Raw genomic sequence first — 26941 nt, forward strand, 5'->3', positions numbered from 1 at the left:
ACTAGTGGTTTTTACAGGGTAGAGGGGTGGGGAAAGGGGCAAAACAGGTAAAGGGGATTAAGAAATATAAACTACCAATTGTAAAATAAATAATTTACAAGGATGTAATGTGCAGCACAGGGAATATAGTCAATATTTTATAACAACTTTGCATGTTGTGCAATCTATAAAAATATCAAATTACTATGTTGTATACTGGAAACTAATACTGTAAATCAACTATACTTCAATAAATAAATAAACATCTTAAAAATTAAAAAAGCTATGGGTATTTTGTAGATCACCATGTAAGTGGAACAAAATAAAAGCAGGAGGACCAAAAAATAGCTTAGAAGTATGTTTCCAGTTTCCAGTCCATACAATAAGTTAATGTTTAGTTATTTAGGCTGGACAAAGAAAGGCACCTACATGCAAACGGCTTGCTTTGCAATGGCGATGAAATATATTTATCCAAAACTGACAAATTTATTCAGAGTAGGAAAAAATAAAGAAGCAAAAAGAGAGAATGTGCTTTAAGAAAAATTACTTGTACAAAGTGACAATTCAATTTTTTTATCTATGCAACCCACTATCTTACTGCAGTAATTCAAAATAATGAAATTTACTTTCACGAAATTCAGCAACAGTTTTTAAAATAAGTCACCTACTTTCAGTGAAAGTAAAGCAAACCAGAAAAGCAGCAGAATATCATTCAACTTTCATGTTTCCCAGTAGTCCAAATCCAAACACAACCAACAGGTCTAGACTTAAGCTTACAGAACACACTGGATGCTGGGAAGGCTGGCAGTAATGAGTCCACCAAACAGGAGGTGTCTAGGCAGTGAGCCTGTTCTCTGTACATTCAGAGTACTAAATAGTCTGTACAGTCACAAATGAGGAGGAAATTCGACAAAAAATACCATTACAGACCCATGTCTTTAATATTTTCTCCTGGAAGTAAGGGTGGTTCTTCCATTTCTGCTAATTTGTTAGACTCCCTCAGGACCTGGATTGGAAAGGGGAGGAGAGAGCAAGAAAAGAAACATTTTTTTATTCAAAGGCTAATTTTTTACTCAAATTTCAACTGTGTATGCTTGGTCTTATTTAAAGTTATAAACTATATCACATATACTGCTTTAAATCAAATTATAAAGACTATAATGCTGGCATGTGTAACATGTGAAGTTGCTGTTTTTCTACAAAACATGTACTGAGTGCCTACTCTGTATAAGGTACTACACAAAACACTACGTTTTCTCACTGACTCCTACAACAGCCCTGTAAGAGTAGGTATTATCATCCTCATTTCCTAGATGAGGAAAGAGGCCAGAATTAACTTGTTCAAGATCCTATAGCTAAAAAGTGCGTGGGCGCGCAACTGTCATATGCTAAATATCGCAATTGTAATATGCTAAATATCCCAACTGTCGTATGCTAATATCGCAATTGTCGTCCTATGCTAGATACATCCCGCTAACTGCCCAAAGCCTCCCCTTTCACCTCTTTCACTGCTACACAATAACCTTCACTGTCGCCAGTCCTTTACCTCCCATTAATTCCTCAACCTTCTGCAATCTGGCTTTGCGACCTAACCCAACCCCTTCCAGGGAACCTGCTTTCTCCCCAATAACCTCCTCAGTATTAAAGACAATGGGTATTTCTCAGTCTTTATTTCTATCTCCTCTCCTAGCTACATGTGATACTATCTGCACTTGCCTGCTTCTTGAAAGTACACTCTCCTGGCTAAACTCTTCCTTCTCTGGCCATTCTTTTTCAATGACCTTTATATGCCCTTTTCTCAACCCTCCCTATTTCTTCAAGGTTTGTCCATTTCTCACTTTACTCACTTCCTGTTGATTTCATACGTTATCTATGACATTACCTAACTTCAATCTACATTGTCAGCTGAGATTTTTCTTGGACTCTAGTTCCATACATCCAATTGCTTAATGTTCCTCTCCATCTAGATGTCTCACAGACACTCTGAACTCAACAGATTTAAAATTGATCTGTGTTCCATACTTAGCAAGAGGCACTACCATCCATTTGGTTGTCCCAGCCTGTCTGGGGGGAGGGCGGAGCAGTGGTCTCTGTGAGCAGACTCAGGCCTTCTACTTCAACCTCAATTTGTTTCATTAGACTGAGAACCAATACTACTAGAAAAAAGATTCTCAATTTTTTTTTAAATAGCTTTTGACTTTTATTTCCTTCCATCCAAAAAGTAGACTTAAGAGTCCTCAAAAGAAGGTAAAAGGGAGAAAAAACAAGGCATTACCACTGCCTTAAAGGTCACCTTCTGCAGGCCGTCAAAACTGAGTTAGATGTCTGCCATGCATGAGCTCCTATCTGGCACTTACCACACCATTCTAATTGCCTATCTTCTTCCGTACTAGACCCCTAGAGAAGAGGTACCATAACTTATACAATTTTGAACTCCCAATAAAAATATAACACGGGGCACATATGTAATTTTTAATTGTCTTATAGTCACATTAGAAAAAGAAAAAACAGTCAAAAATTGATTTTAATAACATATTTTATTAAATCTAGTAAGTCAAAACTATTGTCATTTCAACACATAATAAATATTTTTAAGTATTAATGAGATATTTTATATTCTTTTATTCATACTGAACCTTCAAAATCCAGAGTATGTTTTATACTTCTAGCACATCTCAACCAGACCAGCTGCATTTCCAGCGTTCAATAGCCATCTATCTAGTGGTGCCCATATTGGCAGCACTAATGCAATGAATCTAATTCTTACTGATAGTCAAGTCATTCCCTAGTTTAAGTTAGGTGCTGAGGGAGGATTACACAAAAGGGTTAGACATTACTGCCACAGCCCAATGCTCACCTAACGCAAATAAAGGAAGAACTACAGAGAACAAATTACTTCTGTTCAATAAATTTGCAATCTAAACAAATTCATACTTTTGAAAATTTTTAAATTTATTTCAGAAAGTCACCTTAGTGCAATACCTAAAGAACTAAAATATATACACACATACATACTTTGTTAATATTCCACATTCTAAAACTCAAAAAACGTCATATTTTTGAATGGTATCTCATTGCCAGTTCCTGATATAGTCTTTTATGCAGTCATAAAAGAAACTTAAGAAAAAAGGAAGAGAGAGAAGTAGGGAATGAAGGAGAAAGGGCGGGCCCATGAAGATGCAGAAAAACAGGATAAAAACCTGCACTATGCAAATATATAGACTTCCTGGCTTCAAATCCTGACTGTGCTATACGTTAGCTAAGTACTCTTAGACAAGTGTTCAACTTCTTTATGCCTCATTTTTTCCACCTATAAAATGTGATAATTACAGTATGCCACAAAAGGGCTGTTATAACTTAAATGAGTTAATACACTTAAAGCATTTACATCAGTGTTGACACAAAATATATACTTATTAAGTATTTCCTATTTATAGAAATAATAATAGTAAAATTAATAATAATAGTGAAAATTTAGACTAACAAGATTGCCAGAATCTGGTAAGAATTTCTACTAATTATGAAAACAATTAGGTCAAAAGATATGAATAATAACTAACACACAGTATACTGAAGAAACCAAACAAGGTTACACATGTGAAAGGTCACATAAAGGGAATCTGCTTTATCCTTTGCCCACTGTCGATCACTTGATTTGGCAGTACAATGATTATGTCACTTCCAAAGCTGGGCACTAGTTCTCTATTGCACAGGTATACCTTCTTAGAGTTGCTACAGTGTTGTTCCCCATGATTTCCTCTCTTTCTATATTTCTGTACTCGGAAGGAAGCTGCAAACCCCAGAAAATATGTGTGTTGTAGACAGGTGTGGAGAGAAAGGCAGTTCTGGCAGAGGCACAGGTGTATGACGAGGTACAATCTTCATAAGTAAAGCTTTGCAAAGTGAGAAAAGACACAGGGAAACGCATGCAAGTAGTGCATGCTGAGAATCATAGGCTCTCATATACTCTTGGACTAGAATGTCAGAGAGCAAGACAATGAAGAGAAGCAAGATGGACAGCTTTGTTTGGAAAATCTGCACCAGATGACAGACTTTTAATAATAGGCATACACTGGAGGTTATACATGAACAACTCACTTTAGAGCTCAAGATATAGAAAGGAACTCAAACAAGTACACAAAGCAGGGCCAAGGGCAATCCAGACCCTTTGTTTACTGGCAAATACTGATTCTGAACCAATCTATCCTTAATGAAACAGAAGAGAAAAAAAAATTGGGCCTAAAAAAAGATTGTTTGACAAGAAAAAGGTAGTATCAGCCTGAAGCTCAAAAAAAGAGCAGTTCTCTGAAAATATTCCTATAAGCATTAGTAGAAACAATGTATAAACTATATTGCATACCCAAAAGGAAACCAGCCTATCCCCTAGGAAACAGGAATAGAAAGGAGAGACTGAAACTAAGAGAAATGGGTAAAATAAGGAATTACTACAAAAAAATTTAAATGTAACAGCAGAAGTAAAGTCTGTGCTGGAGTTAATAAAGAACTGAATGGATTATTCAGAAGACAGCATTTATGTACAGGGCAAACGTGAAAAACCCTCTAATAATTTGTAGAAAAGAACAGACATAAAAATCATGAGAGAAGATGATAACCAATAAAAGAATTCTATTCCCTAAAGGAAAAAATTAAAACAGGATAGAAGCAACAATCCAATATGTAATTGAAGAACATGCTTTTGAAATGAGTAAAGATTTTCTAAGTTTGCTGATCGAAATAGTTTATCATGTTCCACATAAAAATCAGTGAACAGACATATATGGGTGTATCTCAGCAAAAATTTTTGAACTGTAATTAAAAGACAAACTGTGAAAATATAGACAAAAATGTTTAGAAAGAGAAAGAATTTACATACAAAAGCAAAATCAGGCTACCTTCAAGTTTCTCTGTAAAACCATATTCTAGAAGACAATAAGAAAATGTTATCAGATTCTTGAAGGAAAATGTTGTGACCTCTCTAATGTGGAAGTCATTCTCAGATATGCCAAGTCAACAAAAATGTAACCCACATGTCCTGCTTTTGAAAAAAGAAAAAAATTACCCAAGGCAGTAATTAAGGTGAAAAAGGGAATGAAAATTAAAACTTATATGTAAGAAATTTGTGGTACCCAGTGAAGACAAGTTTTTTATATCCTAACTGCCTTCCAGCCAAAAAACAGAAAAGAAAACCCATTTGGTGGCAGTAGCCACCATACTAACCTCTCTGAGTCTTAGTTTCATCATTTATATTATTACGGTAATATTAATATTCACCTTACAGGCTTGTGAATATGAAATGAGATAGCTGCATCATAAAGGGATTTGCAAGATGCTGTTAAAATATAAGAAATACTTATTATTCACTTAAGAGAAGCATCAACATAAATTTGCACTGTCTCTTCTCACAATGGCTTATTCACATGGTGCTTTATTCCTCTGCTCTAAAATACACCGGGATTAATATTTGAGACAGCATGTCATAAAGGTAACCATATATCTCTCTAACTCTTGACCTACTAACTTCTAGACTTAGCTACAGAATAGCAAGCATCTTACTATTCTAAAGAAAGCAGCAAGAGAAGTGATGCTAGCTCCATGGTAGCATAAGGCATCCCTCATTTTCATTGTCCTTTAACATCTAAAATTTGGTATCTATCCATGAACAAAAGTGTCCCCATGGGAGCTATGGGATCCAGCACCATATGCCGAGGGACCTAGAAGGAGTCTCCCCCACCACTGCATCGTGTAAAAAGCAGACAGAACCTGATACAGGCTGTAGGACCAGCAGGAGCCTGTGAACTGACTCCAACCCCTCTTAACTGCGGTACCTGGAAAACAATGACATGAGCAAATACCCACAGATGAGAAAGGCTTTATGGAAGTTCAGGTTTCTAAAGAAGTTCCAGCACTCCAGTGGGAACAACAACAAAAAAATAACAAGTTTGTACCCATTAGGGTAAGAGGACCTTTGCCAGTATCACCCCTCCCCCCAAGGTGGCACAGCCTGGAGAAAAAGGTTTGGAATCCCTCTGGGGAAAAGGGAAAACAGTGAGTGAGCACACAGCTTTCCCAGCTGTGGGGACACTGCTAAAGAAACCCACCTCTCTCCCACAGCCTCAGAGTATTATTAAAGCAAGAGCTCCGTGACTGGGGGAAGGGAGGAGTTCAGGGAAGAGGCAGGTAAGAATACCAGAGGGCATTAAATGGATGTGGTTCTCTGCATTCTAGACTCCAGGAGGAAGGCCACCATGAGTCACTGGAAAAACTTCATCCAAAGATCCCCTAATCTGACCCACCAGAACTCCCAATTCCCCAAAGGCCACATCCAGACCGTCCCCACTCTGCAGCCAGCTCCTTGTTCACATTTCCAAGGGCAACAACAGTGAGAGTAAGCTCAGGTAGACAGGGAGTGTACACAGAAAACAAGCCAGGGTCTATGGGAAAGAGAGAAACCACAATCTTGAGCTGTAGCACCACCCTCTGGAAAATGAAAGAGAGATTAACCAACAGCCAGCCTGGGTCACAGTAAGATTTAAAGACATACAAGCTTAACAGTTCTGCCACCAGAGGGAGCAAGAAGTGTGGAGCTGATGTACCCATACAAGGTCACAGAAAGCCCCAGAACACAAGTAGGATCAACAAAAAGTATCTCTCAGCTAGTAAAGATTGGAGGGAGCAACTTACTTCAAATGCCAAAACAGCAATGTAAAACTACAAGGAACATGAAGAATAAAGGAACTGTGACATTACCAAAAGATCACAATTATCCCCCAGTAACTGAAGGCAAAGACACAGAGATCTGTGATTTATCCAGTAAAGAATTCAAAATAGACATTTGAGGAAACTCAATGACCTACAAGAAAATAAAGAGACAATTTAACAAAATCTGGAAAACAATACATGATCAAAATGAGAAATAAACAGAGACAGAAATCATTAAAAGAACCAAACATGAATTCTGGAGCTGAAGCATTCAACGAATGAAATGAAGAATGCAAAAGAAAGCATCAACAACAGAACAGAACAGTCAGAAGATAAGAATCCATGAGTTAGAGGATAGGAACTCTGAAATAACCCAGTCAGAGGAGAACAAAAAAGAAAGAATGAAAAAGAATAAAGAGGGCCTACATGATCTATGGAACACTATCAAAAGAATCAATAGCAGAATCATTGGAGTTCCAGAAGGAGAAGAGAAAAGAAAGGGGTAAAAAAAAATAATGGCTGAAAACTTCCCAAACCTGGGGAGAACGTTGGACACTGAAGTTCATAAAGCTAATAGATCCCTCATTGTTTCAATTCAAAATTATTTTCTCCAAGACACATTATACTCAAACTGTCAAAAATCAAAGACAGGGCTTCCCTGGTGGCGCAGTGGTTGAGAGTCCGCCTGTCGATGCAGGGGACACGGGTTCGTGCCCCGGTCCGGGAAGATCCCACATGCCGCAGAGCGGCTGGGCCCGTGAGCCATGGCTGCTGAGCCTGCGCGTCTGGAGCCTGTGCTCCACAACGGGAGGGGTCACAACAGTGAGAGGGCCGCATACCGCAAAAAAAAAAAAAAAAAAATCAAAGACAGAGAAAATCCTAAGAGCCGTAAGATAAAGATTGTAAACTACAAAGGAACCCCCCATTAGGCTATCAGCAGATTTCTGAGCAGAAACCTTTCAGGCCAGGAGAGAGTGGAATGAATGATATATTCAAAGTGCTGAAAGGAAAAAATTGCCAGCTAAGAATACTCTATCCAACAAAGGTATCCTTCAGAAATGAAGACATTTCCAGATGAATAAAAGCTAGATCAGCCATATAAAATTATCACCACTAGATCTACCTTACAAAAAATGCTGAAAGGAATTCTTCAAGCTGAAATGAAAAGACACTAATAGTAACATGAAAATATACAATTCACTGATAAAGGTAAATATACAGTGAGGTTCAGAAAATTCTAATTCTGTAACAGGATGGTGTGTTAACCACATAACTTTCAACATTATATAGTTTAAAGGAAAAGACTATTAAAAATAACTAGAGCCAGTATAATTTCTGCATGAATACACAATATAAAAAGAGGTAAATTTTAACACTAAAAACATAGAAAGTTCAAAGCAATCCCTATCAAAATTCCACTGGCATTTTTCAACAGAAATACAAAAAAAACCCTAAAATTTGTATGAAACCACAAAAGATCTTGAATAGCCAAAGAAATCTTGAGAAAGAACACAGCTGGAGGCATACTTCCTGATTTCAAACTATATTACAAAGCTATAGTAGTCAAACAGTGTGGTACTGGCATTAAAAATACACATAGATCAATGGAACAGAATAGAGAGCACAGAAATAAACCCACTCATCTATGGTCAATTAATTTACAACAAAATTGCCAAGGATATGTAATGGGGAAAGGACAGTCTCTTTAACAAATAGTGCTGGGAAAACTGGACAGCCAAATGCAAAAGAGTGAAAATAGACTCCTATCTTATACCATTCACAAGAATCAACTCAAAAGGAATTAAAGACTTGAATGTAAGACCTGAAAGCATAAAATTCCTAGAAGAAAATATAAAGGATAAGCTCCTTGACATCAGTCTTGGCAATGATTTTTTGGATTTGACACCAAAAGCAAAGGCAAACAAAGCAAAAATAAACAAGTGGGACTATATCAAACTAAAAAGCTTCTGCACAACAAAGGAAACCATCAACAACAAAAAAAGACAACCTACCAAATGGGAGAAAATATTTGCAAATCATATATCTGATAAGGGGTTAATATTGAATATACAGAGAATTGATACAATTCAATAGTGTGTTTGGAAATGTTTATAATAAAATATGGGGGGAGTGGGGAGAGTAAGGATTTTAAACTTGATCAGTCGTGTTAAGGAAAACCACTGCAGGTTTCTGATAGAGGTAAACGGCATGGTCATAAAGATGCACAAAACTGTATATGATAAAGATGAAAGGATAATAATCTAGGACAGAAATATCAAAATCCTGGATTAGTCTGTGGTAGGAGAAATAAAGATGCATATGAAATAGTTGTTGGAAGAAGTGATCAAATTTGACCCTAGGTTTATAAAAAAAAAAAAATACAAGCAATTATTGAGTAATACAGGCTGCTTTTTCCTTGAAGAGAATTGCATTTCAGATATGTCAGTAACGAAAAAAGAAATGCAGATTAAACAAAGAAAGGAGTTAAGGTCAAAACAAGAGGTCAACTCAGAAACACCAGGGTCCTACCTTCCTAAAATGAGAGTAGAGAAACTAAGACAGCAAAGCCAGACAGATTCATTAAGTTTGTCAGCATTCACATGGAACTGTCTTCAGCAGAGAAAAAGTTATATAACCCTCAGATATGAGAGGAAGAGAGAAGTTCCCCCCAGAAGAAACCCCCTGGAATACATAAAACACTTTCTCATACTGGACCAAAGTCACGTTACTAAGTGGCTATCCATTCTGTTACTATCAGATGCATTAGATGCTGGCCTGCCTCAAGAGCTCTGGCTATATCAATAGATAAGATTATATAAAATCTGCTCTTTACTAGCACCTAATACAATATTTAATCCTTTTCTTAACTATCAAGAAAAGTGTATTGATCACATTAAAATCTTACTGGTGGAAAAAAACACACAGATTGAAATGTATAATTTATTATTCCTAAAACATAATTCAGTTTTGCTCTCTCCCAACCATGTTTTTTTTTCCCCCATTTTCTTCCATGCCCTCTTTATCAAACTGTTTTCGAAATGCTCAGTAACTTTCCATGCAACTCTAACCTACCTCCATTTCTCTCCTTCTCTCTGATCAGGAAATTACTATAAAGGAAATTCAGAAACCTTGTCTATAATGATGATCTGGAAGTTGGCAAGTTTATGGGTCAGTTTTCACATGGAATGTCAGATGACAGAAAGATAGGAAAGAATTTTTCTGAAATCTGCAAAACACTAAATTATAATCACCTGAAAGGGAAAAATGAGTCTGTAGAAGTTATACACTATCTCTCACAGCTTCTTTATGTACTAGAACTGGGAAGAAAAAAATGAACTTACTCTTCATTGGATAATTCTATTAAAGAAAATTATTTTACATCAATTTCACTTTATTCTATTTTTATACTTCACTGACAAACCACAAAGTATGCAAATGAATCATACAAACCAAACTCTGAAGAGGCACAGACTGGCGTCTGGGATGGATCTTACTGGTTACGTATTTGAAAGTACATCTAAATTCAAGCACAAGGAAGCCTGTTCTTTTTATAACACTGCCAAGGACACTGGTTTTCAGCTGAAACCACAATTAGTAAGATATGGATAATATTACATCACCATCAATGATTGAACAACAACAAAAAAAGGGCGAGTATCTACAGAGGAACAGTCTGGAAAGCATCACTTCATGCTATGGGTTGAACTGTGCCCCTCAATAAACACAGGTTGAGGTACTAACTGACAGCACCTTGGAACATGACCTTATTTGGAAACAGAGTCAATGCAGATGTAATTAGTTAAATGAGGATATACTGGATAGGGTGGACCCCTAATCCAATATGACTGTTGTCCATATAAGAAGACATCCCTAGAAGACACAGAGATACCAGGATAATGCCATATGAAGATGGAGGCAGAGATTGGAGTGATGGATGTTCCAATGGATGGAACACCAAGGATCGTTGGTCCTCCCCGGCAGCAAGAAAAGAGGTATCAAACAGATTCTTCCTCTGAACCCTCAGAAGTAACCAACCCTCTCAACACCTTGATTTTAGATTGTGAGAAAGAAACAAAAATCACTGTTTTTCAATCCTCTACTCTCAACACTTCTGACACCAGATGTGTGTTTTTTTCCATACCAAGTAATTCTCCAATTCTCAGCGGATACCAACTGGGTGCCCTATAATTCAGTTACTACACTACCACCCATGGTTAGTGCAGACTTCACATTGTAAGGGCTTAGTCCCACAAGACTGCCCCCTACTTCAAGCACTAATCTCAAGTCTCAGGTTGCCAACTGTACTTCTGACCAATCGTTCATAAATCAAGGGTTCCCACAACCCCTCCTTGGGTTCAATAATTTGCTAAAATGGTTCACAAAACTCAGGGAAACACCTTACCTACATTCGCCAGTTTATTATGAAGGACAGAACTCAGAAACAACCAGATGGAAGACCTACATATGGCAAGGAATGGGGTATGAGGCTGTGTGGAATTTCCATGCCCTGTCTGGGCCTATTACTCTCCCAGAACCTCAAAGTGTTCACCAGTCTGGAAGCTCTTTAAACCCCTTCAGTAAGGGTATTTTTATGGATAAGGGTATTTTTATGGAGGCTTCACTACTTAGACATGATTGATTGAATTACTGGCCATTAGTGATTAACTAAACCTCCAGCCCCTCTCCCCTCCCCAGAGATGGGAGGGGCTGAAAGTTCCAAACCTAATCAAAGGTGGATTCTCCTGACAACCAGGCCCCATCCTTAGGGGCTTTCCAAAAGTCATTCATTAATATAAACTCAGGTGTGATCCAAAGGGGTGTGTTATGAATAACAAAAGATGCTTTTACTTTTATCACTCTGGAAACAGAGACAAAAACTAAATATTATAACAAAAGATGCTCCTATGGCTCTTATCACTTAGAAAATGACAAAAGTTTTAGGAGCTCTGACCAAGACTTAAGGATGAAGAGATATATATATATATTTCTTATTACATACTCCAGAACTGTGAGAGAATAAATTTTTGTTGTTTTAAGCCACTCAGTTTGTATATTCTGTTACAGCAGCCCTAGGAATAACACACCTAATATCAAGAAAAATTTTCAAGTTTAAATCTTAAAATGCAAGGTGTTCATAACTGCCAAAACTTGGAAGCAATAGAAAAGTCCTTCAGTGAGTGAATGGATAAACAAACTGTGGTACATCAATACAAAGGAATAATATTTAGTGATAAGAAGAAATGAGCTATCAAGCCACAAAAAGATATGGAGGAATCTCAAAGGCATACTGCTAAGTAAAAGAAGCCAATCTGGCTATGTATTAGATGATTCCAACTATATGACATTCTGGAAAAGCAAAACTATGGAGACAGTAAAAAGATCAGCGGTAGTCAGGGGTTCAGGGAGAAGGAGGGGAGACAAATAGGTGGATTAAAGAGTGCTTTTAGGGTAGTTAAACTACTTTGTATGATACAGTAATGATGGAAACATGTCATTATACATTTGTCAAAACCCGTAGAATGTACCACACAAAGACTGAACCCTAATGTAAACTACAGATTTTAATTAATATTATTATGTGTCAATATCGGTTCATCAATTATAACAAATGCACCATACTAATATGTAAATAGGATGTAAATAGGAGAAACTGTGGAGGTTGAGGAGGGGAATAACATAGGGCTGCAGGGCTTCCCTGGTGGCACAGTGGTTGAGACTCCTGCTGATGCAGGGGAAACGGGTTCGTGCCCCGGTCCAGGAAGATCCCACATGCCGCGGAGCGGCTGGGCCCATGAGCCATGGCCGTTGAGCCTGCACATCTGGAGCGTGTGCTCTGCAACGGGAGAGGCCACAACAGTGAGAGGCCCGTATACCGCAAAAACAAAAAACAAAACAAAAAAAAAACATAGGGCTGCAACTATTTTAAAAAAAATAACTTAGGACATTAAAATAACCACAAAAACAACTACCATTGGGACTTCCCTGATGGCGCAGTGGTTAAGAATCCGCCTGCCAATTCAGGGGACACGGGTTCAAGCCCTGGGCCGGGAAGATCCCACATACCGCAGAGCAACTAAGCCCACGTGCCACAACTACTGAGCCTGCGCTCTGCTCTAGAGCCCACAAGCCACGACTACTGAGCCCACGTGCCACAACTACTGAAGCCAGTGCACCTAGAGCCCATGCTCCGCAACAAGAGAAGCCACCACAATAAGAAGCCCACGCGCCGCAACTAGAGAAAGCCCGCGCACAGCAACGAAGACCCAACGCAGCCAAAAATAAATAAATTTTAAAAAATTTAAAAAAAAAACTACCATCTACGACCAATATCATTTCATAAAAGAAAGGAGTCTTTTAAAACCAAAAAGTTAGAATGATATAATCCTGTGATAAAGAACACTTCTTCCCAGTAAAGGATGGCTTATATCAATTTCTGCCAAAAGCAAACGGAAGTAGATAGGTAGGTAGATAAAATATTATCTCATTACTTTCATTTTACCTCATACACAGAAGACATCATCATGACCTGACCTGGTTAATGCACTGCTTTTAGAAGATCATTACTCATTTACTGCTTATAATACCTTGAAAGAGAAGTAGTGGTTTTATTCCCATTTCTAAATGGGGTAATTGACCCTTAGAGAAGTTAAGCAACTTTTCCAAGGTGACATATACCTCACAACAGCAGATGAACTTGAACAGATGTATGACTGAACTAAGACTATGACCATGACATAATAGCATCCTACTGTAACTGTACAGCAAGCAAGTGATATGATGGATCAGAGGCTGAGAAAGAGATCACAACCAGAGGTAAAGATATGGGAGTCACCCATAAAGTGACGATAGCTGAAGTTATGAGAAAGAAAGAGCATAAGGAAGACAGGAGTAGGGAGTTTGGGGGTGAGCAAGTGATGAAGGACATATTACGGTCACCTTGTTTAGCTGAGGAGAGAGGAACAGCAAGTACACAAAGGAGGGGCAGTCCGATAGAAAAGAAGTGAACCCATAAATTGTCACCAGGTTTGAAACCTAGAGTCATCATCTTTGACTCCTCTCTCCCCCAATCTGCAATACTCAGGCAGCTTAAACACATTACGTCCACATAAATATTTTTTCAAACCTGTCCTTTACTCTGCATTGTCATTACCCTAGTGCATGCCCTTTATCAATTTTTACTTGGAATTGTACAAACAGCCTCCAAACATATCTCCCTGTTTTCATTCTACCTGCCTCTAATTAATACCCCTCTTTATGTATCCGTGGCTTCTTCTAGACCTCCCCCAACAATTCCCAGCAAATGGAAACTTAAACACACTCTTCTGTCCTGAATTTTTTAATCTATCTTGAACATATTTTCATATCCACATATGAAAATCCATTTTTTCTTTCCAAATACTACATAGTATACAATTGTAAACACATAATTTATTTAACCATCCCCCTAAGCAAAAAACATTTCTATTGTTTCCAGACTTTTGTCATTACAAATTTGAGAATCAGCTTGTCAAGTCTTAACCATATTATTTACAAAATAAGCAAGAATTAAAATCTGAACAATATTGAGCCTTTCTATCAAAAAAACAAGGTATGACTTTCCATTTATTTAAGTATTCTTTTATATTACTCAGCAGAGTTTTAAAGTTTCTTCATATAGTTTCTTCCTATATCTTAAGTTTATTCCTGGATATTTTATATTTTTAATTGTTATTATAAATAGGACCTTTCCCTTCCTGATATTTATAAGTATTTTTATAATAGAAAGCTGTTGATCCTTACATATCAATTTTGGCTTTTAGTATGCCTTGTAATGTTTTGCTGAAAGTTGGACATGATGCGCCACGTAAAAAGAACTGAGATAAACAGGCCCCTAATGATGTCATAGTGAGGTGAGGAGGTGGGAGGGGAAATGTTCTATAGTCCTATGACTGAATCCCATAGTCCTCTGTCTTTTAATGAGCTTGTGCCCCTGCAGTGTGATGTTTACAAGTGCTTCTTTGTCCCTCCACCCCTCCCACCCCCAGACAGGACAGGTTGGCTAGAGGGTGCTGAAGTTTGTATTTCTCTTCTCCCATGGGGAAGGTTAGAGGAGGCTGGAATTGGGTATTTCCCTTCCCCCAGTTCAGTTAGGCTCTCACAAAGCCCATAGGCTGGGCTAGTAAAACAGTTTCTTTTGAGGGCAGGCCTTGTTAAGAAGAACAGAATGTTCTGGACATTTTCAAAATAGCTGCTTTTCCCCTCCCTCTGCCAGAAGCAAAAGAGATTTTTCTCAGTCTTCACTGTGAGAACCTGGTAGGGCTCCTATAGGTAAAACTCACAAAACTATGAAGGCCCCCCTAAGACTGGGACCCCCTTGAGTATTTAACTCTCAGTCTTGTCCACGCTGATCCGCCAGCAATTTGTCAATTACCGTTTAAGTTGTCCTGCCCCTTACTGGTTCCAGAGACAGTTTCTGCTGACGGGTTTCTGTTCTGCCTGTCTCTCTAATTTGGGAGACGGCCATTTGTCCTGTGATCTCAATTCTCTGATGGATCTAAGAAGAGTTAAATTTCAACTTTTTGGCTTTTTACTTGTTTGTTAGGACAGATGACTTCCAAGCTTCTTTTTGTAAGCAGTCACCTGATTAGTCTTTTGTTTCTAATAATTTTCATTTGATTTTCTTAACTTCCAGGTAAAATGAATGCTCCTTTTCAGTAATATGCCTCCAATGTACAGTTGTCCCTTGGTATCCACAAGGGATTGGTTCCAGGACCCCCACTGGATACCAAAATCTGAGGATCCTCAAGGCCCTTTTATAAAATGGCGTAATATTTGCATATAACTTACGCAAATTCTCCCACATACTTTAAATCAATTCTACATTACTGAAAAAAATTCTAATAAAATGTAAGTGCTATGTAAATAGTTGCCGGTGAACGGCAAATTCAAGTTCTGTTTTTTGAAAATTCTGGAATTTATTTCCCCAAATATTTTCAATCCGCAGTTAGTTGAATCTGCTGATAAGGAACCTGTGGATTCAGGGGTCAGACTATATTTCTCTAATCTAACTGCATCAGACATTACTTATAAAGAATGCTAAATAACACAGGCATGATAGTAGGTACCCTGTCTTGTTCTTTAATGGGACTACTTCTAATGTTTTAATATTAGGCACAATGCTTAAGAAGTATTTACCTATTCCCTTCTAATTAAAAGTTCTAAAAACCTGAAACAGGTTAAATTTGGTCAAATACTCTTTATTAAATGCCTTTTCCGCATATATAAAGATAATTATGTGGAACCCTCTCTGTCTTGTAAAGGAAGTTATATCAGCAGCACTTTTACTATGCTTAGCTTTGAAGTGTGAAACATTCTCTACTCCAGTATCAGGATCATGTTAATAAGTGTTCTACCTAATTAAATATACTTTAGGCACAAACACTTTCTTTATCTCCTTACTATCAACTGAATATAGTCACTATTATTCCTGTTGCATCATGACTATATTAAATATACTTTTATGTTTATCAATTTTTCCATACATTCTAATTTTTTAATAATCTCTATATATGTTTCTATTATAATTATTTGGCTCTTTTTATTAAAACTCTTAACAGAGTTAATTCAGAGCTTTTATTCTTTTAAGCCTTAAAGGGGTTAATAATACCTGCAATATAATCTGCAAATCACATCAAAATAATTACAAACCCAATAAACATGCTATAGACTACTCAACAGTATAGCATCTAAGACCCTACTTACTATAGCTTAGCCAACTGCTGACATCATGAACTTGTGGTGAGTAGAGTTGAAGAGCTTTTATTCTGATACCCAATCTTGTAACCGTAAAAGTTCTACATAAAACTTTTAAGGAAGATTCTTTTGTGTACCAAATACTAAGAGTAATGGTGACAGTAGTAGAGGCACTGGTGATTTTTATTTTTTCCTTAATCCTATTTCTATTTCCCACAAATTAGTACACTGTATTACTTTTATAATAAAAAAAACTCTCAAGGTTATTATAAAACATACAAAATTTTACAAATATGAGTCAGGTAATTTTTGAGAGAAAAGTTTCAGTAAAATGGAAATCATGAGGGTGTGGTCTGAAGTCATTTCTCTATTAAGCATGGAAATGAGACAACTGTGAACATTTCCAAGTGTGATGAAGGAATTGAATTAGTGACTGTCTCTCTTCCAAATTTTCCTCATATAATTTCTTCAAAGCTTTTTCAACATTGTTCTCGCTCTGATTTTTATCTAAATATCTCCCATCAGAAAAAAAAAGATCATAATAAGCTAGAAGGATCAGAGATGGGACTGAGTCTATGATAAACGGGCTGACCATGATTTGTTTCACTGAAGAAGAGAAGTACATTCCAGATGTGTGAGTGAGTGATCATGAATGGAAGTGTGAATGAGCACATATTGTGTAAGGGACTAAAAGAAGAATCCCTATCTATCGGGGTGGGATTACACTTGGGGACAGTTAGAGATACAGTGTGATAGTTGTGATGGGATCAAACACACAGAACCCTGAACACAAGGCTTAGAAGTCTGAACTCACTACTGTAAGAAACGGGGATCCCCTTGAAGAATTTTTAAACAGGGTATCACATATGGAAGTGATGTCAGAGGAAGATTAGCCTTATGGTAGTGCATTAGCTGCATCAGACAAACACAAGCCTATCAGATATAAGAACTAGGGGACTGTTAACAATGGAAAGTAAAGGGGAAATGAGCATTTTTCAAAAGATATGACATTCTGCTAAAAGAGAAAGTAACTTTGTATTTCTCATTCTCTTCAACTGATTAGTCAAAACACTTTTCCTGTTTCCACATTCCAAATATGGAGTTCTAAGGATACAAGACAGGACAACAGATATATCTTATCTGTATATATCTTATAGTATATTCTCTTTTTCTTTCCAGAACGTTTATTTTTCTTTAAATTCTTGTTTTTGTAAATGCCCTCCAAGTTTTTTCTTTAAGTATGTTTAAATGTAGTAGTACTTTATTTACTTATAATGTAAACTGCTTTAGAATGTTCTGCCCTTTCTGCTCCCAAGGTATACCTTTGTCATAGTACCTAACATATAATAATCATGGATTTGCTACCTCCTTTTCCACTGTACATATAGATTTTTCTTAAGTCTTCTGTATATACAATCATTCATAAATAATAAAAGTTTTGTTTCTTCCTTTCATTTCTTATATTATTTATTCTTTTCCTATTTTACTGGCTAGGACTCCTAGCATAATGTTGAATAAAAGTGGTGATAGAAATCATCATCAGGTTTCTAAGTTTAAAGGAAACGCTTCTAACATCTTCCCATTAAGTATGAGCCTTACTGTGGAGTTTTGGTGGATATCCTTTATTTTGCTAAGATGTTCTTTTCAATTCCTAGGCTCTCAAGAGTTGATGTTGGTATGAGGGGTGGTGGTATTAATCATAATAAGTGCTAACTTCAATCAGTTTTGCTCTGGCTATTTAAATAACTATATATAATAGACACTGTTCTCTGTTTACCTAACATCTACTCTATGAGCCTTAAACTCATTCCAACTAGATTTGCATACTTACAGAATATGTCAATATTACATTCATGTACACACTCTAGATAAGAAATAATCCAATTATCTCTGAACTTTGGTTCATAAAGAAATATGAATATAACAAATTTTGAAAGGACAATCACACTTGCTTGATTTAAGCCCATTAAATATTTCAAGGGCAGATGGTTAAGAACAAAACCCAAAATATTATTAACTTTTATCTCATATATACTTATGTATACATAAACTATATAAATATAAATATATATATATATTCTGAGATCAAATAGGCCTTCTAAAATAGAGCTAAAAAACAAAGAATAGGGGCTTCCCTGGTGGCGCAGTGGTTGAGAGTCTGCCTGCCGATGCAGGGGACACGGGTTCGTGCCCTGGTCTGGGAAGATCCCACATGCCGCGGAGCAGCTGGGCCCATGAGCCATGGCTGTTGAGCCTGCGGGTCCGGAGCCTGTGCTCCGCAACAGGAGAGGCCACAACAGTGAGAAGCCCACATACCACAAAAAAAAAAAAAAGAATACAATTTCATTTTAATATTTGATTTTGAATTGTAGACAAACATCCGTGTAAGTGCCATATCACAGGCATCAACAAAGGAAAGGGGGTACTGCGTAGCCTGACTTCTACCTTATCTTTTAATCACCACCATTTAAGGAACATACTTCGCTTAAAGCCCAATGCTATACTAATTACTATTTATACTATTAAATAGTATAAATACTAATTAAAATTTATACTATTTATAAATAAATAGAGTTGTGCATCTGAATTTTAAAATCCTGTATTTCATGGGATTTTAGTCTTCAGTGAGCAAATAAATCAACCAAACACAAATTCCCTAGGTTCTTAATTCTACTGTCAAACTTTAAAAATACGTTCTTATTAAAGAAAGTCTGATTTTAAAAATTGCAAATTTATTTTAAAATAATTTATTAAAAATTCTATACGAAAGGATTTTAAGTTTTTTAAATGAAATTAAATAGGCTGCACTACCAAGTGAAGAACAAATGAAGCAAAGAGAAAACCCTAATGTTACTGAGGATTCAATTTATCAAGCCTAAGTTTGTGCTCAACTTTTTAGAAATACATCTACTGGATTAAATCTGTATATGACTTTTTCCACAACAAACAAGGCTCACAGGGTGAAAAAGTACCACAAGTAGAATTCCACCTGAGTAAATATGAGTTCAAGATATCTAGAATAGTCCACTACCCCCACTAATTTTCCATTCTGCTTTACTGATGTAGGAGCAAAGAATCTTGCTTGACTAAGAAATTCATAACAGATGCTTTCACAGCTGTTACTCCACTACAACACTAACCTTTCAGGAAAGTGTCACTTCATGGTGCCTGCAGCAGAAAACCTATACAATTCAATTTAATATTTTTAATGAAGCAGGATTAGCTTTTCAATGCATTATGTTCTTTACACTTCTATTTAAAAGTTGTTACTGGGGCTTCCCTGGTGGCGCAGTGGTTGAAAGTCCGCACCGCCGATGCAGGGGACACGGGTTCGTGCCCCGGTCCGGGAAAATCCCACAATGCCGCGGAGCGGCTGACCCGTGAGCCATGGCCGCTGAGCCTGCGCGTCCGGAGCCTGTGCTCCACAACGGGAGAGGCCACAACAGTGAGAGACCCGCGTACCGCAAAAACAAACAAAAAAAAGTTGTTACTAACAGAGCTTCTAAAATGTTGAGGCTCAGGGCAGAGATAAATATGAGGCTATGTGGAGAACTCAAAGCCTAGAGGTTAACCAATTTCAAATCGTCTGTGAATGATGATGTTCAAACTACCATACCAAGCCCCTCATCTCATAAATAGAGCCAAACCATGGTCAAAGAACAACATAGCTGTCTGCAGTTAGTTGCACCTATAATTTACTAGAACACTACCATTTTATAGCCACTAAAGGTATACATAATAAAAGCAAAATATCATCAACTAACAAAATTGAGAAGGGGGAGAGATCAGATATTATTAGAAAAACCATCTTTTATGATTAATTAGAAAAGCAATTCTCACTTATTAAGGGATATTGAAAATTGCTATTTCTACCTCAAAAATGTGTTAAAGTTATTCTTTTTAATTAAGAAAATTGCACTTCACATTTGAAAAAACTTAGCAACAAAATCATGGGAGAATAGTCTCTCTCGATAATGTGCTGTACAGGAATATGACCAATCTGAGACCAAATATCAATACAAGGGCAACACCCAGCTGTGTGCCTTTAAGCACATGATTTAATTCAGCTCTTCTGAATATCAGGTTGCTCTTTGTCAAACGGGGTAGTGATATCTGTCTCACAGGATTGTTGTGAAAGTTAAATGAGATAAGGCATGTATAAATATTTATCCAGGTAGCACACTACACTTTTTTCAATTATTAGAAGTATGTTTTTCCTCCACCCTACACATACATTTGAAATCAGGGTGCATTTTTAAAATGATATTAAATGTTACTCCTTCATTTCCCTTCCACAACTGAAAAAAAGACTGTGATTAAGGTAAAGATTATATCTAATAATCAAGGATATCTTTTAAAATGAGGAAACAGGAAAACAGTCAGCCTAAGCATATTAGTTTTTTCTTTTTTCTCTGTCCTTTCAGGCACTCTACTGTGGAAAGTACGGTTAACCTTTGGTTGCCCGAAACCATCTTCTCCTTAATTTAACATTTAACAATTGTCTCTTCATTTGTCTATTAAAAATTATCTGAGTTGGGCTTCCCTGGTGGCGCAGTAGAGAGTCCACCTGCCGATGCAGAGGACACGGGTTCGTGCCCCGGTCCGGGAGGATCCCACGTGCAGCGGAGCAGCTGCGCCCGTGAGCCACGGCTGCTGAGCCTGCACATCCGGGGCCTGTGCTCCGCAACGGGAGAGGCCACAACAGTGAGAGGCCCGCGTATCGCAAAAAAAAAAAAAAAAAATTATCTGAGGGCCCCACGAAGTTGTGAAAGATGCTGAATTGACAAGGCACTAATGGGGACAATTCCTGAAGTCATGGACCTGATGTATAAATTTAACAGATTCCCTTAGTATCCTAGTGCTAAGAGAGTCAATAATTCAGGATATTTTTGTGTCTAATGTAAAACCTGAAGGGACAACAGCATAAAATAAGACTACTCCAGACAAACTTACATATATGATCACCAGACTCATTATCTCCAAATAGGATGTATGCAAATGATCTTTTGCTTCAGAAGGAGAATAAAAGTACTTTGTTACCTTTTTTGGGGAAAGGAGGGAGAGAGGAAGGAAGGAAGGGAGGGCGCACGTAGTGCCCAGATCCTGGTTTCTAATACCATTCTCCAATAAAAGAAATCTGGCTCCCTGAGAAATGGATGATGATTCTAGGACTGGGGCAGGAAGTATCAAGATGAGCTTGGAGTATCTTGCAGTGACAGAAAGTAAGGAAGAGCTGATAAACAAACAACGAACAAAACAATCAACAACAACAGCAAAACACCATAATGATGGGAGTATGTCAAAGGGACACAAGATCTGACTGAAAGAAATCCCAATCTGGAGCTGGAACAATTTGAGCAACAAAGTAGTACTGGACTGTAATATATAAAATAAATATCCATGAGTTTATACTGATATAAATAAATGATTGCATAAATCAATAAATGAGGGAGAAGAGACAAATCTCTCATGCAAAAGAAATAAAAGGTGTTCCACTCTAACAAGGTAGAGTCTGGGCTCCTTAAGCATGGACTGTGCATAGTTACTTCCTTTCAAAGAGTATAGTATAAGGATAAGAAGGGGAAAAAAGAGTATTTTATAGTGAAAGAACCTAACACTACCTCAACCAAGTGATTAATGTTAACATTAACAGTGACAAATCATGTTGATAGTATGTACCTTTGATATGATATGAGGAAAATGGCTCTTCACCTCTGTGGTCTTCTTCCCCAAAAGACATAATCCCAGTCTAATAATGGGTAAAACAGCAGACATTCTACAAAGTATCTGACCAGTGCTCTTCAAAACTAACAGGGTCATGAAAAACAAAGAAAGAAAGCAAAACCTGTCACAGCCAAGAGGTGCCGTGCCTAAGGAGACATGACTACTAAATGCAGTGTGGTATCCCGGATGGACCATGGAACAAAAAGAAGGACATTAGGTAAAAACTAAGGATATGTGAATAAAGCATTGATTTTAGTTAATAATAATGCATCAACATTGGTTCATTAATTTTGAGAAACGTACCATACTAATGTAAGATATTAATAATAGGGGAAACTGGATGTCAAGTATCTGGGAACTCTGTAGTATCTTTGCAATTTTTCTGTAAATCTAAACCTGTTCTAAAATTAAAAATTTATCTAGGGCTTCCCTGGTGGCGCAATGGTTGAGAGTCCGCCTGCCAATGCAGGCAACACGGGTTCGTGCCCCGGTCCGGGAAGATCCCACATGCCGCGGAGCGGCTGGGCCCGTGAGCCATGGCCGCTAAGCCTGCACGTCCAGAGCCTGTGCTCCGCAACGGGAGAGGCCACAACAGTGAGAGGCCCGTGTAATGCAAAAAAAAAAATTATCTAATAAAAATAAGAAATAAATTATAATATTTAACCTGCAGATTAACATTATGATCCTTATTTTGTCCCAATGTAAGCCAGTCACTCTTATTATGGTATACATGACATCCTGAGGAAATAAAGGGGGTCTGCACACAGAGAAGCTGACAATTCACACCGTGCCTAGTTAAGTAGTTTAAAACTAAGCTGACACTCACAAGTATACACACATGGTTTAACATATTTTAGGCAAGAAACAGCAGGTAAAATATAATATTAATAATAGAAGCACAGGCTAAAAATAAAAGCGACATTTCTCCCATTCCTAATATGAGTTCTTTATCAGTCACAAGAAGTTAAAAACGATGATTTTTTAACTAATAAAATCTGACCAGAAGTAGGCCAAAAAATTTCAAAATTATCAAGAGGCCTACTATCAAGTCTTATTTTATGCTATTAATATAATGACTAAACCAAGGTTAGATACATATACCAAATATGTATTTTTAAATAGTAATAAATTAATGAAAAGCAACAGTAGACTTATATCCACTATTATTAATGATAAACCCTGCCCTAAATGTATGCTGTGCTTCAAGATAACAGCTAATGATATTATGAGGCCTTTTTAACCAGCACAACATATATTCAGATTATAAAGATAAATGTTTATCATTTGTAGCAATGTGTAAAGTCCTGCTATACCCAATTTAGTATTTTATGACATTTCACAAGAAATAATGGCAAATATGCAGAAACCTTTACACAAGCTTCTAACCTGTCTTCTTACATTTGTTAGATTCTGGTTTTGAAAATGAAATACATGACAAAGATACATTCTCAACAGCAAATGACTTCATTAATGAAAACAATGTTTTAGTTAAAATTGTGAAAGTATAACCACTGAGAAGGCAGTCACTTGATCAGAATAAAAAGATTTTGAGGTAAGGTTTAAAGGTTATCACTACATATGAAATTCATTTTCCCCAACATTCATAGACAAGCAGCAGTAGAAAAGCAGATGAATCCAAAAATGTACAAAGTGCTACAGGATATCACTGATATGGTTAATTTCATAGCAACAAGACCTTTAATAAATAGAGGAATACCTACATACTATAATGAGGTATGTAGCAACTATAGCAAATATTTAAGTGATTTAGCTCCAGAACTGGACTACATGAGCTGTAATACTGACAATTAAATTTATTGGCTATGAGACCCTGGACACGTTATTTAATCTCTCTCTGAGTTACTGTCATCTGTAGAATGGTAGTAATAATAATTTCTACCTCACAGAATTGCTAAAAGTATTACAAGAGATATTTCATTAGAGCACTTAGAACAATACTTGGCACATGGTAAGTACTCAAAAAATATTAGCTATTATTGGGAGTAAAGCATTATGGGAGTATTCATGAAAATCTTTCATATCACAAAAAAATTCATTAATTATCTTAAAGATATCAAACCCAGAGATGAATTATACATTTTTCTTTTACAAATAAAGAAGAATGGCCTGTTCTGGGATATTACATAAAGACTCAGGTCTTTGAGACTTCCATCAGTGTCTCCTTCTTAATTAGTTAAAGGTTATATTGATAGTGTGGCCACAAACAGCTAACAGAAAATACTTCACTAGAACTTAGAAACAGTATACGTACCCTCAAATCAGGAGAAAAGTTCTCTGCAGAAGTTGATATGGAATCCGATGATACAACAGAAGCTGATTTTGTATGCACTGAATTCTCTGAATGAGAAGTGGAAGCACTACAAGATACAAAAGCACAGTGTGTTTGAAAAATTGGCATGTTAAAAACCAATTTCAGAAATTTTATTAACTGTAACTCTATTATTTCTTAAAACTTCCACTGCCAACCAGTCCTACTTTGCCTATTCAATCTTATCTCCAAATACTGATAAATTGCAAGCTCCATTGGTAAGAATAGGGCTAAGTATTATTACCATCCACATTCCCTCTGGACAAGCTTCCCCAGTACTCATGAATACACTCCAGGTTAATTCTTTCTTTTTATCCAACCATTCATTTATTCACCCAATGATCAGGCTAATGTGCAAAACCATTACACCAGGCACTATGATTTGGAGATAAATATGGCAAAACCCTCATGTTCATAAAGCTCACAAGCTTGTGAAAGAGACAGACAAGTAGATAATGGTGCAATGTGATAACTCTATAACTACATACACACACACACACACATGGGGTGGGGTGAGGGCAGAGAGAGAGAGAAAGAGAAAGAGAAAGAAGGACTATGATTACGAACTTGGAGAAAAGAAAAGAAAGCACCTAACTCTACCCAGGAAAGTTCAGGGAAGACATCACAGAGGAGGTGACATCTGAACTGAGTCGAACGATAGGAAATTGTCAGGCTGACAAACAAGTAAGGGAATTCCAAAAACAAACAAAAAACACTACAGAAGTGTAGAATTATCAAAGAGCACAGAACACTTGAGAAACTACAAATAGTTCGACAGTGCTGGATGAGCAGAAGAGCAGAAGATGGAAAGATGAGCCTGTCTTTGTACCTTGTACCTTTCCACCAAACCAAATTTTATATTTTTAAGAAGCCTGTCTTAAATATCCACTTCTTCCTTTACAATAAGTAATCACACTCTAGGGTTACTTTTATTCTTAAATTCTTATAGAACTTTTGATACCTGATCACATACTGCCTTTTACTGTTTACTGAGCTCAGGTATGTAAATTTAGTTTCACCAACTAAAATTTAAATACCCCAAGAGGGAGGACCGTGTCTTTATTTTCCTTAAAATCGACTTCAGTGCCTGTGTATACAGTTAACATGTATTATGTTTCTTAAATTCAAAAATACAGGACTTCCCTGGCGGTCCAGTGGTTAAGACTCCGCATTTCCACCGCAGAGGCCATGGGTTCAATCCCTGGTCAGGGAACTGAGATCCCACATGCCCTGCGGCCAAAAATACAGTGACAATATACCTATACCACAAACTAAAAAAAAATTTTAATTATTTAAGGAAGAAAAATCTCAGATACTTTGAATTGAAACTTAAAGTTCTGATAAATATATTTTCCTGAAGTTTCATTCCCAACATATTAAAAGTCTCCCTCACATGAAAAGTCAAAACTTCTTCATTAGATTCTGATGGAATAATCCACCTTGAGGTTGTGATATTTAAGAATCATATTTTTGTTTTAAAATTTGTCCATCATAAACCTGTGTATAATGATTACTAAACTATTTTTACAATGTGAAAATCCTCTCTCCTCAAAAAACTGTCAGTTCATTTTTTTATTGTTTTTTTCAGCTTTATTGAGGTTTGATTACTAAAAATTGTATGTATTTTAGGTGTACAACATGTTTTGACATATGTATACATTGTGAAATGATCACCACAATTAAGCTAACTGAAACATCCATCACCTCACACAGTTACCTTTCTTTTTCTGGTGAGAGAATTTGAGATCTACTGTCTTGGCAGTTTCAAGTATACAATACTGTATTACTAACTATAGTCACCGTGCTATATATTAGGTACCCAGAACTTAATTTATAACTGAAAATTTATCCCTTTTGATCAGTATGTCCACTTTTTCCCTCTTCAGATAGGATTTGAAAACATTTTCTCTCACTCGGTAGGTCACTTTTTCATTTTATTTTTTGTTATAGGGAAACTTTTTGTTTTTGATGTAGTCCCAATAGTTTAATTTTGCTTTTGCCTGCACTATTGGTGTCAAATCCCAGAAACCATTCTCAAGACCAACACCAAAGAGCTTTTTCCCTATGTTTTCCTCTAGGAATGTTAGAGATTCAGGTCTTACTTTTAAATGTTTAATCCATTTTGTGTTGATTTTTGTGTGTGATGTAATACAAGAGTCCAATTTCATCCTTTTGTATGTGGATATCCATTTTCACCAACACCATTAATTGAAGAGTCTATCATTTCCCCACTGTGCATTCCTGGTGCTCTTTCAAAGGCAAGTTGACTGTATACATGTGTGGTTCTATTTCTGGGCTCTCTATTCTGTTCTAATGTCTATGCGTCTATTTTCTTATGCTGGTACCATATTGTTTTGATAACTATAGTTTTGTAATACAGTTTGAAGTTAGGAAGTATGATGCCTCCAGCTTTGTTCTTTGTGCTCAAGATTGCTTTAGCTATTTCAGGTTTTGTGTGGTTCCACACTGACTTTAGAA

At 36.8% G+C, this 26941-nt stretch overlaps 1 protein-coding gene across 1 annotated transcript in view; it reads right to left on the minus strand.

The window, feature by feature from the left end:
* MTMR2 (myotubularin related protein 2) overlaps positions 1–26941 on the minus strand; it is a 102399-nt gene that overhangs the window by 41814 nt on the left and 33644 nt on the right. Inside the window, exons 2-3 of the mRNA XM_060160260.1 lie at positions 24407–24512; positions 910–985 (exon numbers count right to left, since the gene is read on the minus strand). Coding sequence (XP_060016243.1) covers positions 910–985; positions 24407–24512 — 182 coding nt within the window. The remainder of the gene's footprint in view (positions 1–909; positions 986–24406; positions 24513–26941) is intronic.

Source organism: Lagenorhynchus albirostris, chromosome 9, assembly GCF_949774975.1.
Source record: "Lagenorhynchus albirostris chromosome 9, mLagAlb1.1, whole genome shotgun sequence".
Lineage (NCBI taxonomy): Eukaryota > Metazoa > Chordata > Mammalia > Artiodactyla > Delphinidae > Lagenorhynchus > Lagenorhynchus albirostris.